General features: G+C 39.7%; 1 protein-coding gene across 5 annotated transcripts in view; it reads right to left on the minus strand.

The window, feature by feature from the left end:
• col8a2 (collagen, type VIII, alpha 2) overlaps positions 1-17061 on the minus strand; it is a 173217-nt gene continuing 156156 nt past the window's right edge. For all 5 annotated transcript variants that reach the window (XM_048558319.1, XM_048558318.1, XM_048558322.2 and 2 more), the window contains one exon: positions 1-5688. In XM_048558319.1, coding sequence (XP_048414276.1) covers positions 3767-5688 — 1922 coding nt within the window. In that variant the 3' untranslated portion in view covers positions 1-3766. The remainder of the gene's footprint in view (positions 5689-17061) is intronic.

Raw genomic sequence — 17061 nt, forward strand, 5'->3', positions numbered from 1 at the left:
TCAATACAATCAAGTAGTTTAGCTTTCAAAGAAGAGTCTGGTTTTCAATTCAAATAAAATAAGAGTGCATTTTACCAGTTACTAGTACAGTGCATAAGTATTTACAAAAAAGAACATTTCCTTCAATATCTGGCAATCAAAGCCATTGAGGCGAAATTCTAATTTTACTAAAAAAGAGAGAATGCCTGTTTTTCTCCATAATTAACAACTCATTAATGATTTGAATACGATTTCATGTGAAAACAACAGGTTATGAAAAGTTGAATATATTACTGAACATTGGAATGCAATTTTGTCATGCTGGAATTGTTATACTGTATTGATATTTGACTTAACAGATTAATAAAGTACAATATATAGCTGAAATATTTAGATGGAAATGTATATTGACTTCTTTGTAGAAGAGCGAACTTCTCAGTTTGCTGACTTCCAGCTCTAAATTGGCAAAATCATAGTTAGATTAATGCTTACAAATTCATACCTGTTAATCTTTCCAAGCCTTTGACCTGTGCCTTTGTTCTGATTGATGGAGATCTCATATTTTCAATCATACACATTGAAATGATTGAGGAATGTAGAAGAGCATTTTGTGCTATTTCTTAATAACTGGAGCAATTTAGTTTGTAAAAGGCATTAGATAAAATAAACCTTGGCACACCCCTTTAATATCAATAACAATTTAAAAGCATTTTAACTAGTTCTTAACATTTCCATGACGTGTGATTTTCTCTACAGTACTTGTAATTTCAGTGTTGTGCTGTAATGACTGAAATAATTATTGTCAGTAGCATGTTGTTTTGAAACTAAATTTTATGCATTTTCCAATTCAATTTCCTTTGCTCCACTAGATTGGGATATTTTAATTGTCTTTCTCTCAGAATGTGTGCAGTGTAAATCTACAGTTCCATAAAAATAATTATGGGAAAATCTGTCTAGAATACTTCAAACTGGGCATTATTTTCTGTTAAAACTATGATTAACCAATGACCTTTTACATAATTCTTTGATTTTGTGGATGTGATTACCAACAATTAATTTTAGGATTAGAAACTCTGCTACACAGTACCCATGGTTTGGCATTGTAAGTGCCATTTTGTGTTTAAAATTGTCTTTGTGTCACATGTGTGTAATTCTACTGCAAGTCAAGCTCCATGCCATTATGATGAAAGCCAAACATGGGGCGTCCATCGCCCGTGTCAGATGCAGGCATCAAATCACATGCAAATTAGGGGTCAATTGCTTACTTTGGTTCCCTTTTGCAATTTTGGCTTGTACTTGAGCTAACCAGCATCAGTGTTGTTTGCCTGTAGGAAAATCAATGCTGAGCACAAAATGGAAAGTTTACTGTGATCACTTAAACAGTGCCACCCTTAGTCCCAGGATCTACAGCCTCACTCCTGGGTAACTTCTAGGCCTGACCCACCCACCTTCCCCTCCCCAACCAATCTTTTTTCAGGCTTGGGCTTGGGCGTGATCCTGACCTCCTGGGCTTTACTCAGCGATTGACCTCAGTGGCTTGCCAACATGGCTGCTAATCCCTCCAATGATCTGCTCCCAGCAATTTTGTTTTTGTTCCCTCCAATGATCTGTTCTGACTGACCTCCTAATACCCACTTACTCACCAAAAAGAAATTTGTGGTCTTGCCATTTCTCCTCCAGATTGCCTCACACTGGTTCAATCATTCACTTAGACATTAGTACCTGTGCATGTTCCTATTATTGCACCTTTCATGTGACAGTAGAGTCCAAGGCCCAATGTCCCAAGTTTCTTAGGCTTCCCCATCTGAGTGAAGACTTCTCAGCAAAAAATAGATACTGCTCAATTTGTTAGCCAAAAATTAGTTTAATTGTAGAGATATTGTATTTCAATGGTAGGAAAAACAATCTGCCAGAAAGTTTGTAGAAGACTAGATTATAATAACATAATTATATTTTTTTGCACACTTGTGCCTTGTAGTTAATTTTGGTGACTATCAATTAATGAACGATTAATGTATTCAAATGTTAGTTAAATTCAATTTTGGGAGAAAATCCTTTAAAATAAATAGATAATTGCTTCTTAAAATACTGTTAACATTTTCTTAATTATCCTCCCAGCCTTTGTGCTTAAAGAGTCAAATTACATGGTTTTGTTTGGCCAGAGAAAGATACCATCACTGTAAAGTACAAAAAAAGGCACAGGTAAGGCATTTGAAAATTAACCAACGCAAGAAATTCAATTATAATTTTTAACAAAATAAAATTCAGTTGAAGAAAATCTACCAAAATTTTTAGACGTTTTCAGAGGCATATATAATTGAGCTATATAAGATCAGAAAATGTTTTACATTAAAAAGTTCCTTGAAAACAAATGTAACAATCAGAAATAACATCTGGATGTTTAAAGTGACAGCTACTGCATTCCTGCCTCTCTGTGAAAAAACAGCCTTAACTGTTGCAAAAATGTCTCAGAAACTGTACTCATCCAATCCAACATGAGACAATATATAGTATGGCTTCTACAGAAAACAATGGTCCACCTCTGGAACTTTTTGAACCCAGCAATGTACATCCCTTTCATGGATCTGTTATCAGATTTTACAACTGCCATTTAAAAAAAAGGTGCTCTCAGGTCTTAACTTTGTTGTAAATTTTCTTGTCTTAACTTTGGAATTTTTTTTGTAATTGTAATCAAGTAGATTCTGAATTGAGCTTGAGAAAGACTAAGCATTTCACAGTCTTTGACAATGGAAAAATAGTGGCATTTGAAAGTGTCAGTCCTCTAGCAGAATCACCAAATTGAATCAAATTAATGAGTAACTGGGCTGCATGTATCTGAGAGACACCTGCAAGTGTTGATTTAGGTTCAGTATGTTTCAATATTTCTGTAGATTAGAAAATGTCTATAGTTCAATGTGAGGGTTTCTTCTGACACAGTCACAGTGCCCCCATCTTTGGGTCAAGAAGTCTGGGTTCAAGTCCCACCTAAGCCAGAGGTATGTCTTGGCATGTTGAGATAGGTTGATTTTAAAATATATATAGTTCAATATTCCTTATCCTTTAACTGCAATCAAATTGAAACTCAGCAATATTTCAGGTCATCACGACAATGCAAAATACAGATAATCAAAACAGTACAAAAGAAACACTTAGTTTGCACTACACTGCTCAACCTTAAATCTTTTTCACGTTAGCATTACATGTTAAATTGAAATTTAAGATTCAAGCAAGTGGTGATGATTACCAGTTTGCAATGTTTTAGTTCTCACCCAGTTTACAGTGTGCCCAGTTGTCTGAATTCACTATGGAACACCACTTACCATGTATTGCACTTCAAAAGGTATGATTATAATAACTAGAATACAACTGGGTAATATAGTTTTGTTTTCTGTCAATGGTACAAATGTGTAAAAGCAGGAAATATATCCTTAGGTAGATCATTACTCAAGAGTAGGCACAGGGAGTACAAGTAACAGGCACCATATTGACTTGCATTGCAAATGAAGATAAGTTTTGCCTCTAACTGCCCATATAAATGTAACTGTTCCACATTTAATCCATTGCAACATAAACTGGAGACACGTGCAGTCACTAGTTGAAATGTCTGACATGTTGTTGTTATACTTTGCTGGTTGCCATCCAGAGGCTTTTAAGGTTTCTTCAAAACTGGAAAAATGTAGCAACAGAAAATAACGTGTGTGCTTTTTCCAGTGATACTCTGTCCCTCTTGATACAGTTTATTACTACACTATATATATATATATCCACTAATTCAAGTTGATCAATGTTATGTTGGGCAAAGTAAGAATCCTGAGAAAGAGGAATGGATGTATTCAGTAGAATATAATCCATTGGCTTGGTCTGAAGGCATCTGGACCCATACTTGGTCATTTTCTTTAAGTTCCAGTACAGCACTTCCTGATGCTTGGTCAAGATATCCTTTCTTATATTCATCATATGTGTATGTTGCAGGCACATTATTCTTATACAGTGCTACCCATATATTGGTTCCCTTGACATGCACATGATAAGCAAAATAGTAAACACCTGGTATTTGACACACGAACACTCCAGTTGCTGGATTATATCCACTTTGTCCATTGTATAAAATCCTATCGAACTTAATGGGTGTCCCTGATGGTGGAAATGGCTTTGTCAAAATTGCTGTGAAGGCAGGAGCTACCTTTGCAGAGATTTCTCCCATTCCGTACTCTGGTTTTCCATTCCCTGGTATTTTTGCACCGTCCACAGGTCCATCTACCTGAAGGCCGGATACACCTGTTAATTCCCCATTAATGAGGAGTCCCGGTGGGCCTGGTGGACCAGGTGGTCCTGGAAGACCTTGGGCTCCCTTCATGCCTTGTATTCCAGGATTTCCAGGCCGACCTATTGGTCCTGTCATTCCCGGTTCACCTAATGTGCCTTCTCCTGGCAAACCTGGTGGTCCTAGTTCTCCTTTGGGACCTGGTAAACCTGTAGGTCCAATTGGACCCGATGGCCCTTGAAGACCAGGTATTCCTGAAGAGCCCCTTGGTCCAGGTTGACCTGCCTGCCCTGGCTCTCCTTTGGGCCCTACAGGACCAGCTATTCCTGGTGGTCCAGGGACCCCTGTATACCCAGCTTCACCTTTTTGACCAATTTTTCCTGGTGGTCCTGGAGGTCCATGTAAACCTCTCTCACCAGGCACACCTGGTTTCCCAGGTAATCCATTCTGTCCATGGTCACCTGGCATTCCTTTCAGACCTGGTGGCCCAATGATCCCAATGTCACCTTTGACACCTGGAATACCTGGTTTCCCCATGAATCCTTTAGGGCCCACAGGACCTGGAGGACCTGGCTCTCCCTTAGCTCCAGGTTCACCGTGTAAGCCATTTAATCCTGGTTCACCATTGAGTCCTGGGGCACCTGGTTTTCCAGGAATGCCCCGCTCACCTTGAAGTCCATTTATTCCAGGCTTTGCATATGATGGTGCTCCAGGAAGACCACGAGCACCAGGTGGCCCGGCTTGCCCCTTTTGACCTTTAGATCCTGGAATTCCTGATAACCCATCCTGACCTGGCTTTCCTATGCCATTCAATCCTGGCTTTCCCGCTGGCCCCTGAGGACCAGGTGGACCTGGAAGTCCTGGTTCACCTTGTTGTCCAGCTTCCCCTTTCTCACCAGGGCCACCAGGTAAACCATTAAGTCCTGGCTTTCCTCTTCCAGGCTGGCCTGGAGGTCCAGGCTTACCTGGTGCCCCTTCCTTACCTCTCAGACCTGGTGCACCTGGTTTTCCATACCCACTTTCACCTTTGGGACCACGGTCCCCTGGAGGTCCACGTTCTCCCTTTAGACCTGGCTCTGCTCTAAGCCCTGGTGATCCATCTGCTCCTGGAGCTCCTGGTTTACCAATGACAGAGAAACCTGAAGGTCCAGGTAATCCTGGAGGCCCAGGAAGGCCTCTGGGTCCCATATCCCCTCTGGGTCCTATGTCACCTTTAGGTCCTGGAATTCCTCTGATACCTGGTTTACCGGGTTGTCCTGGAATTCCTGGTTTTCCAATGCTTGCAAGTCCTGGCACTCCAGGTGGTCCAATCCGTCCTTGAAGACCCGGCTTTCCATTTCCTGGTTTTCCTGGAATTCCCGGCAATCCAGGAGGTCCTCTTGGGCCAGGTTTTCCTGGAGCACCTTTCTCACCCCTGAGATCAGAGGGAAGAATCACTGGAATTTCTGTTTCAATTAAAAAAAATGAAAAAGACATGTCAGCTACTATAAGTTAACTTGTAATGAAATATTGCTTTGTGGTTTTTGACTAAACAGACACTGTAAATTGTGACAATTTAGTAATGCTTTTAAAATATTTATTTCTTATTTATTTTCAAGACAGTTTCAAAATGGACACTTGTAGTTTCATTTTCCACAAAGTTGCACTGGAAATTTCTAAGTTTTAGCTTTGAAGTCTTCTGCAGTTCACAATGGTTATAAAATTAAAACACTGTGGATGCTGAAAAAAAAAGAAATGCTGAAAATATTCAGCAGGTCAGACAGCATCTGTGGATAGAGAAACACAGTTGACTGGCTGAACTTTACAAGCCACCTGCAAGGAGAAACACAGGTGGGTACACTGTAAAAGCAATGTGCCCACTACCCAACCATTGACTCATAACAACTATATGGATGAATAAACTGTGTGTGGGCAACTTGCCCACAGCCCAAGTAAGACCATTAAATGGGCAATTAAGAATGGCCTTCTCCTTTCACCATTCAGATTTAATAGGAATTAATGAGGTTTGACAGTGTTATTGGATTTCTACCCAGGTAAATGTAAAGTCATGAGTTTATGGTTCAATGGTTGCTTTAATGGTTCAGACTAATGTAAACTGAAGCTGACAAATGGGAAAACGCTTTTGAAGAGGACAGAGCATTTACTTAAAGAAACAGCAATGTTTTAAAATTGTTTAGTCTTGTAACTTGAAGTATGCAATAGACCTATCTATATTAATCCTCTTTGGTTATTTTGAGAAGTAATTTGTTTCAGGCATCAACAGTTATTGCAGAGTAACATTTGGCTCTTTTCATTAAGAGACATTAACAGGTTTTGGGGAATGGTTCTGAGGAAGGGTCACTGGACCTGAAACATTAACTTCTGTTTTTTCGTTCACAGATACTGCCAGACTTGCTGAGCTTTTCCAGCAACTTTATTTTTATTCCTGATTTACAGCATCCACAGTTCTTTCATTATTTTTTAGTTAGATATATCAGTTGGGAGATTTGGGACAATAGGCAATCATTGGGCGGTGACGCTACATACTTTAAGCAGATGCATACATGATTTTCCTGGTATCATCTTCAGAATAATCTATATGGTTAGTAAGTTAAGAGGGACAAACTGTCATAAAGGGTGTGATCTTACAATGTGATCAGCATGTCAAAAAGTGAATCAGTAGGAAGTGATACCTGTGTGATGATTACTTTTCAAGAAACAAATCAGAATTGAGCACAAACTGTTTAGCCAACAAGTGGTGATTTTTTTTGTAGTTCCTTATGCAAAAAGAGATACCATTGAAGAGAAAAAGAAACCTATGCCCAATTGACCAGTATCTAGAACTGATAACCTGGAGTGGATCAACTGAAAATCATCACTTTTAATAAGTATTATCCCTGTTGTATCCTACTTTTCATAATAAACTTAATAAATTCTATAAAGGTTGTAAAGACAAATCAAGATAAGTAAACAGAGTTCCCTCAACTCGCATTAATTGTAATTGACTTAGATCTGAAAACGAAAGTAAAAGTGAACCTCAGAAAAGTGAACCACTGTGGACTGCTGGCTAGTGAGAGGTGGGGAGTCCTCATGTCCAGGCCCCAGGTAGCAATTTGAGGCACTTCTCCCAAGAGTAATGTTACCCCAACCACGTCCACTGCCCCTCTCTCTTCCCCCTCCCTCATTCAACATGACCTCAACCCCACTCTCAGTCATTGCCCCTCATTGGGCCTTGCTTTGAGAAAGGTTTTGAACATGCAAGCCTGAGGGCCCAAAAGTAAGTGTTGAAGCATAAACTTTTGTAAGAAGGTATTGTTTAATGGAGGTTTTCTTCTCTGAAGTGGAAGATGATAAGACAGCAGTTGACTGGGCCATATTTGTTCTGTTTTTGCAGTTAGATAATATTTGATCAGCTTTCCATATTATCAGAAACATGCTACTGTCAAAGCTGCAAACAAAGTGTAAGAATAATCTAGAACATCTCTCCACCTAAAGACTCTGAATGCAGAATTAAAATAAACTTGTAAGACTGAGATCAAAAGAGTTTTGAGAGGTAACATCATCAAGTGTCATAAGATAAAGATGGACAAATAGCATTAAGGCACTGATTAGCCAAAAATTTAGTTGAATGGAGGAACAGGCTCAAGGAACTGAATTGCCATCTTCTGCCATGTGTTTCTATGCTCTGGAATAACTTGGGTGGCAGCTGTTTCAGACATGTCACACTGAAACTAGTACTTTATCATATCAATCAACTTCACTGTATCCATTTTACTCTGCTACATCTTAATTGAATGCACAGTGAACTAAATTACATGGCATTTATGGTAGTTATGGCCTATGAATGAGACAGAGTAAAATTTTTGATTAAATTCATTTACAGATCATTTTCCCTGTGTTCACTTGCACACCTCCACAGGATAGTATCTAATCCTGTTCCTATCAATTGCTTTATTTTTCAGCACCCTTCTGAACTGGGCATGTTAGAGCTCAAGAACTTTCATGTAATAAACTGCAGAGATGTGAAAAGAACAGTTCCTTTTGAAGTGAAAAACCAGAGACTACTCCCCAGTGTTGAGAACAATTGCATAGAGACAATGAGGAAAAAATAATGGGCGGGTATGAATGATTGGGAACAAATTTCTTCATCTCCAAAAGATTATCAAGATAATTGTGCGAGCATTTTGTTTTACCAAGCTGCCTAAAAGTGCATCTTAACAGTATTCTGCAGTGAGTTTGATAGATGAAGTATTATGGAGAATGTATAACCCTTAGGAACTGTTTACTGAAAAGTAAGTTTTTTTTAATAAGACATCCATCACTATGCAATATGCCTTCCTATAACTCGGACAGGTACATTGATAAAATGGGACAAACACCAAGCATTGAGCCAATATGAAATAGTTGGATGTTGAATTTTCAGATTCATAAGACCAATAATTTCTGGAAATGCCTGAGACAGATTGTGTTTTTTTTTTGTCTTCCATCTGTCACTGTGCAAATTCAGTTTGTGTAAGAGTGTGTTCATCAGTTGACATGTACAGTCTTCCTTAGTCCCGAATTATTTTCTCCAGAATCATCCATCATAGAAGTGTGGCTACGTCTCATCAGACACTGCTCAATTTCAACATTTTTCAAGAGTGTTAAATGCTGGCTTAGCCTGCATCACGTCCCATGAATGAATAAACAAAAGCAACTTAATTGGTTGGGAATGCATGCCAACCAATCTGGCACTTTCTTGCCTTGAATTTATGATGTTGGTCCAGTGGGCTACAAATTGAGTATCTCTCTTGTTTAATTGGATAATGATGGGATTAAATTGAAGGATACCAGGTAAATTGGATTTCCCCCATTTGACCAAACACCCCACCTATTTATCTCCAGGGTAGGCGCACACTCACCTGGCAAACATCATGCAGAAATATATTGTACCAGTGACAACAGGTGCCGACAGTATTCTCAAATCACCCCTCCCTGTTTGCAAAAAGACATTCTACAATATGGACTTATGCAGAGGATACCTCACAACAGCATGGAACAAGTTCACTTGCCATTCCCTCATTGTCATCTTCTTTTACATGGCTTTAACTTGATCAGTAATTCAACTATGTGGTGTGTTGGGCATTATTGTTGAACTAACACCCAGAAAATCTATCTTACTTGAAAATTACATATTTTATGCATGTAATTGAACAGAAATTGCTAACCATGATATGAGCCCAACTTACAAGAGGGCTCCGAACTGTCAGAATTTCAAGTTGAAGTTACTGTAGCCACAGTAGGGTTCCTTAGTTATGCTATCAAAAATCTTCATAAGATTAATGCTGAGACCAATCAATGATTGATCATGTGTTGCAAGAGGATAACCAAAAAGATTCCCAAATGATCAAAGAAAGAGCCAGAAAAACTATAGGGCCGGTAGAATTCAAGTTACACTCTAAATCATCTGTTTAAAATAATAAATAGTTGAAATAGAGACGAGACACTGGAATGTGTATCATATGGTAGCTATTTGTCATTAATAAATGGATATATATTAATGCACAAGAGAGATACAGCAATTCCTTAGCAGTTATTCTTATATAAAAATTCCAGATGAATGACGGCCAGTGTGTGTAGCACCAAGACCACTTGACCTGCCCTCAAGTACTGGATTGTATTCTGTATGTTCAGCTTTGCAGCATGTTTAAGGGGAAGTCAATATGCAAATATACCCCACCTACAATGTGTCAGATCATGATTAAAATATTAACTTCTAGACTGCATTTTCATTGTCATTTCGTTGCTTTATGAATTTTGTTGTGGAATTTTAATTGGGAGTGTGTTGCATAAGCAAGTTGCTAGTCAGCAACTTTTCCCTTACATTCCTTCCCTACCTTTTCTGTGAAACAGGCAGAAAATGGGAGGTTGGTAGGTGGATGTAGAAATCTCGGCAGCATAAAACTGCCAGCTGATCTGAGAAAAGGTTAATGGTAATAAGGGGTTCCGGGATGGACTCATGGGATGGATCTGGTGGCCCAGGGCTGGAGTGACCTAACCCCTCTTTTTAGAGAACGGGGGATGTTTCAGCTGGAAAAACTACCTGGTCCTTTTCTGCCTGTCAGTTTCAAATGATAATATGTGCCACCTCAAATTTTAATGCCTTGTTTCCAAATCCAAACTGTAAAATAATAATTTGGATCATGATAAAAGAATATCACGTATATTAATTTTATAATGTTTCATTAGTTTTTATTATATCACATTAATAAATGGTTCAGCATTGAGATTTTGGTGATACCATTTGCAATGCAACTTCAATTTCACCAGTATGCATAAATCCTACCACTTTGTTAACTAAACTTTGCTCATTTTACTGCATTTTTTTGATACTAAATACACTCCTGCAATACATCTTGTAGATGCTACATGCACACACACTGCCATGTACTAAACTTCTTTTATCCATGAAATAATTTGAGAAAAACTCTAATAAATATTTTGAATATCTCTTGCTGCTAAAAAATTACGGCAGCTGTTTTTTTCAAGTCACAGAACCATAACGGGTGGCACAGTGGTTAACCCTGCTGCCCCACAGAACCAGGGACCCATGTTCACTTCTAACCACAAGTGACTGTCTGTGTGGAGTTTGTACATTCTTCCTGTGTCTGTGTGGGTTTCCTCAGGCTGTTCCGGTTTCTTCCAACAGTCCAAAGATAGGCAGGTTAGGTGGAGTGGCCATGGGAAATGTAAGGTTAGAGGGTTAAGCTGGGGGTGTGGGTCTGTGTGGGATGCTCTTCGGTGGGTTAGTGCTGACTCAATGGGCAAAATTGTCTCTATTGGCACTGTAGAGAATCTAACTAGTTTGAAGAGATTGCACAAGACTGACATTAAACTATCAGCTGTTAGAGATAGTGGGAACTGCAGATGCTGGAGAATCCGAGACAACAAAGTGTGGAGCTGGGTGAACACAGCAGGCCAAGCAGCATCTTAGGAGCACAAAAGCTGATGTTTCGTGCCTAGACCCTTCATCAGAAAAGCAATGTGTTCACCCAGCTCCACACTTTGTTATCTCAAACTATCAGCTTTTTAGTTACTAATTTAGTTTTCCTTTATTGAATAGAAATGATACTGTCCAATATCTAAAGAAGCCAAATATACTGGTGCCTTCAGCAATTATGTCTGTCAGACCCAAAAGCTGCAAACCATCTGGTTAGCTGACAACTTCTGCCAATCTGGGACATCAGTGCCAAAGCCTACGGTATGCCGAGAAACTTTCCTACATTTGTGACATGTTAATTGGCACATGTTCAGGTAAGTTATCTTAGCAGTGGGAGTTTATTTGCTATAAACATGACCTCTCCACATTTTGCCTAAGAATGGGAAAATTATGCCCGAAGTGTTTGCACGATAACAGCAATTTTCATGTGTAAAACACCTTAAATGTAAAACAAAATCCCAAGGTAAAAAAGAGAAAGGAAATGTTCAGAGAAACAAGAGAGGTCAGACACAAAAATGTGCTTTTCAAATTTTCTTGCAGGAGGAGGCTGAGGCAATTATGTAGTGTGGTTTAGACAGGAAATTCCAGAGGACAGGAGAAATGCAGTTGAAAGCTCTGGTGCTAGTTTTGGATAGGGCTGGATATTTGGGAATGCACAAAAGACCAGAGTCAAACATGAAGTAGCATGGAAAGGTTGAAATATCATCAAAGGCATGCAACATTCTTACTTTCTAATTCTATCTTGGAACTGATTCGTGCAATCAAGCCCACTATTCCTGAGCTTTCAGTCGAATTTGGAAAAAATTACTTTAAGCTTGGGACATCTTTTTGCATTTGTGGACTTTGTGTGCCTGCATTTTTAAAAATAAAACACTAACAGAGCTAACATGCAGTGATTATTAAATCCAACATAACAAGTAACCGTAACATTCTACACTAGTGGAAAATATATTATTCGTCAGAGCACTAACAGTAATGTTCATATCCATGTAATACTCATGAAAATCCAAAATAACATGTACCAATGAAATTCTATACTATTTCATAATACCTCACTTGTTTGTGCATTTCTATGTCAAATATAGCACTAAACCAGGATACTTCTTAACAAGTTCTGAGTTTGGCCTTTGTCCAGACATCTGCCTACACAAAAGAGCAGATTAAGATCAGAACTCATGAAAACATTTTGGTTGAATGGGCTCAATAATCTGACAATTCCTCCATTAAACAGGACTCCTATGAATTTTGCAAGATAAGAGCATAACACACAGGAAATAAGAGCAGGAAGAAAACATAACGCCATTGAATTTGCTCCATCATTGAATTGTTAATCTTGCACTGTCTGTATCCTTTGATTCCCAGAGAGATCAAGAAGCTGTCTAATCCGGACTTAAATCTAGACTGCCATTACATTTTATTTACCATTGTTCCCTTTGACCTGCAATCTTGTAAGGCTGTTTTTTTTCACTTTGTTTCACTTTCTTCAAAAAGAATTTCACAGCTGCCATCATGCAATAACATTCTTGTATTACCTAAATATAACACAAAGGGTTATATGCGTTCTGTTTTTTTTTAACAGCTAAACTAACACATAATAAGACAATCACTCATCAAAGCCTATGCATTGCGTGCAACAATGTAGAGAATCTGTGGCCTGTGGACACGTGACAACATCCAGATGGTTGGCGTGTTTGGCATTTAATAGGATATTGCTCCAAATGGGACAACACAACAGATATCCACAACCCTTCAGAGTAGACAATTCCAAAGATTCATAATCATTTGAGTAAAGAAATTTCTCCATACCTCAGCCCTAAATGATCAACACCTTATTTTGAAACTATATTCCTTGTTCTGGATTCAGCAGCCAGCAGAGACAAGAGCAGTATTTTTGGTAGAGTTTTGTGCAGAGAAACCCAGGCCTAACATGGTTGGAAAGATCACCGGATCTTACATGAACTCGGGCAGTGGAATAGTTGCTCAATTTCTGAACCCAGAGCAGGAAGTTCCAACTGCTTGGAATTGGCGACCAGTCAGAAGTTGGTATCTACTGATATCAGTGGTGCCATGCCAGACGTTGTGGCCTCTCAGCCACCCCAAACCCCGCTTATAATACGGAATCCCCAGATGAAGGATCAGAATCAAGAGCGATTGTGATGACACTCTGGCTTTAAGCGGTGTATTTTGTTCTGAGATCTTTTTTATATATAAACGTTGAGACAGAGCTGCTGAGCGGGTTGCTCAAAGCCAATAAAATGAAGAGCGTGTGAACTCTTGAGTTTTGTTTTAAAGTTGTAACAATAGAAGCAGCCTGAATGGGTAAAGCTCCCACAGAAGCAGGATTTTTAATTTCAGCTTTCTGTAGTTGCTGGGGTCTTAAAGCTGGATACAGAGGCACTTATTCTTCTCTCCATTACAGCTAAAAGCTGGGGTTATCTTCCTGCTGCTCGAATTGCATGTCAGACAATCTATTTTACTGAATTTGCCTTTGCCAAGGATATGTTTATGGGTTGTTACTACATTAGTTCAGTTAATTAGTAGAAGTTAATATATATAATTCTGCTCAGTATTTCAATAAGAGTTACAGCTAAGCCAATTCTTTTATTTTTATTTTGTCTGTATTTTAACTGTTATGTAAAAATAAAGTGTGTTTTGCTTAAAGTTTAATCAATTGAATTGCATCTGGAATGTAGTGCCTAATATTTGCCTGTAAATTAAGAAAATGTTGGAGTGTAGGCTATCTTCTGAATATATTTTGATGGTGGTTTGGTCTGGTCTGTAACAAATTAATTGCAGTTTGGTGGACCAGGATGGATGGATTGGGATTTATGAGGAAAAAGACAGACTCAGAGACTACCCCATGTCCTGTGTCCATTCCATTGGCCGTGCACAAGTTAATGTGGATGGAATATCTCCCTCCCTTCTGTCAATCCCCAGCTGCCTAAGTCAGCTTTTTCATATCATTCTTCAGGTTAGAAGTAATTGCCACCCTGAATTGGCGACGGGCCTTCCCAGCCAGATCTTATTTTATGAGGTGACAACAAGAGGGTGTGTATCTCTCCGGTGTTAACCCATCTTATTATCTTCCCCCCCTGCTTCCTTACCTGCCATTTCATGCAAGGGGAAAATTTTATCTGTTGTCTTGATATCTATCTTGTCAAGTTCCTTCATGAGCTTGAATGTTTCAATGGGTCCACCTCTTATTCTTCTAACTTCACAGAAAATTTACTCATCTATTCATAATAGGAGAAACTTCTCTTCTAAAAACCAATTCAATAAACTTTTAATTATGACTCCAGCACAAATCTATCGTTTCATAAATATGGAGAACACAATTGCACACAGTAGGCTGAACCTTGTCCTAGATAATAAAATGTGAGGCTGGATGAACACAGCAGGCCAAGCAGCATCTCAGGAGCACAAAAGCTGACGTTTCGGGCCTAGACCCTTCATCAGAGAGAGGGGTCTAGGCCCGAAACGTCAGCTTTTGTGCTCCTGAGATGCTGCTTGGCCTGCTGTGTTCATCCAGCCTCACATTTTATTATCTTGGAATCTCCAGCATCTGCAGTTCCCATTATCTCTGAACCTTGTCCTATCTTGGTCAACTGTCAAGTTTCACGGAAGGTTTCTCTCTGTGAGGCCTAACAATATTTCTCACCCAGGTGTCCTAAACCCACCTCATTATCTAGGTACTACACCTCTCTGGCACCCCTCCTGTCCAATATTAATCCGATTCAACTACCCACCATATCCAGAAGCACTTACACTCAATTGATATCCTGGAGTGGACCTGCACCCAGGGCACCTGTACCATCTTTAAACCTTGGCTGAACATGAAGCCAAGCATTGAGCAGAGTAGCTCTCCACAGGCAATGTAATGACAAAAAAGCCCATAACGCACGCTAATCATAGCACATAGTTGGTGTGGCTGATACTTCCTGGCACATACAGCTTCACTTTCTTGTCCCACTCACTGTCTAATGATGAGGCCAAACTGCTTACCAGTCCCTTGTCACTTCCCACCCTATCACTTTACCCAAGTCACCTCTACTCTGTCGCCAGTGCAGACCTGCACCTTATCTTTTTCAAGGGAGGGCCCATCGCAGGCGAGGGAGCACTCAGACATTTCCAAAGATGTGCTTTTAATTGCAGACATCAAAGGTGAACACAAACAAAACTAGTGAATGCCCCCATTCACAATTTCCACAGACTGACCCTTCATTAAACTCAATTGGTCAATATATGGACTCTCAGAACTGATTGCTGTCTAGCCTCATGAGTGACTTTGGCAGCCATCCTCAGGAAAAGGTTAACCAGACCCTAAACATTGTCCTTGCTGCTCTTCAACTGATGGCACGGCATTCTCTTGACCGCTTGTGATGGCTCAACAGGACTGAAAATGGCCCATTCTCCATACTGTAGTTGGATGTATCCCCTCACCAACACTTTCCCAAGTGGAAACTGACAGTGATCCGACTCTTTGACATGGTGTACAGGGAATCCCTGAGTGGTAGCAGCATCCCCCCCACCCCCATCATCACCTTGACTTGGCGTATGACTATACCCCCACATACTTTGTGACATGGCATTTGGTTAGATATTCATGCCATGTGTTTACCATGCAGGCAGCTGGTACTTGCCGTTCATGTGAAACCGGTGACTCACTGTTTCACACAGCAGTGTCCACTCCAAGGGCTGATAACAGATGACAAACATAACAAAGATCTTGACTCTGTGTACACGCTAAACAGTAGGATTCTACAACAATAATGGGAGACTTTAGGCTGTAGATAAAGCACCATCACTAAAAGGCAATGCTGGAACATTGCCAGCATCCAGGTAGGCACCAAGTAGGTGAGCAATAAGTGAGCAAACAAGCTGCTTTGAGAGGTAGCCTCTTCCGGTCTATGCCATGCAACTTCAATGTAGAAAAAAGTATTGCAAATGGATGATAGAAGTATCATGAGAATTCTGAGAGGCTGCCCGATACCATCATTTGTGGACATAGATGCCCTAAATAATGCCTTGAGAAGTTGCTGGATGTTCAAGAGGAGCAAAAGCTGAGCTGAAGTAGCCAAGAACAAACTCTGACTTTAATGTCAAGAACTATCAATGTCCAATTTCCGCTTGGTGGATTGATATAATGGAAAGCAACATATTAAAGAGGTGAGGATCCTTGTAATTAAGGCTCCTAACAAGCAATAATACCACTAAAAGATAACTGATTTCGAGTCTCTTCCCCTATCTCTGCCATTGGTTCTACTGAAATAATCATCTCAGGTGAAGAAATCCAGAAAAACATAGAGAGGTAAGTGAAGTACTTAGTTAAACAGCAGATGCAGTTCGATCTGGAGATGTATGAGGTTACTCCAGCATTTGCTGTTCTTTATTTTAAATTTTTCAGGCTGTGATTTTGGTGAGACTGCACCTGGAATATTGGGTGGAATCTTAGTGGGGCCTGAATAAACATATTGCGAGAGTGGGAAATCTGGAAGAATTGGTGAGAAGATAACAAAGTGTGAAGCTGGATGAGCACAGCAGGCCAAGCAGCATCTCAGGAGCACAAAAGCTGACTTTTCAGGCCTAGACCCTTCATCAGGGAGGTGAGAAGTCAGGCAATTTGTTGCAACAGCCAACTTGTTGCATTTTCAAACTGTGTTCTGGGCACAGGACGAAATTCTCACAGAGTTAACAGAACTGAAGAACTGTCACCTGGCCCGAAACGGTAACTCTGTTTCTCTCTTTCCATGGATGCTGCCAGATCTCCTAAGTTTCTCCAGAAAATTGTGTTTTCATCAATGTACTTTCTGTTGACTCAATTTTTATCTCTTGATTTCTAAGTTTCCCTTCACCCAAAGTC

The sequence above is a fragment of the Stegostoma tigrinum genome, chromosome 24, assembly GCF_030684315.1.
Source record: "Stegostoma tigrinum isolate sSteTig4 chromosome 24, sSteTig4.hap1, whole genome shotgun sequence".
Classification (NCBI taxonomy): Eukaryota; Metazoa; Chordata; class Chondrichthyes; order Orectolobiformes; family Stegostomatidae; genus Stegostoma; species Stegostoma tigrinum.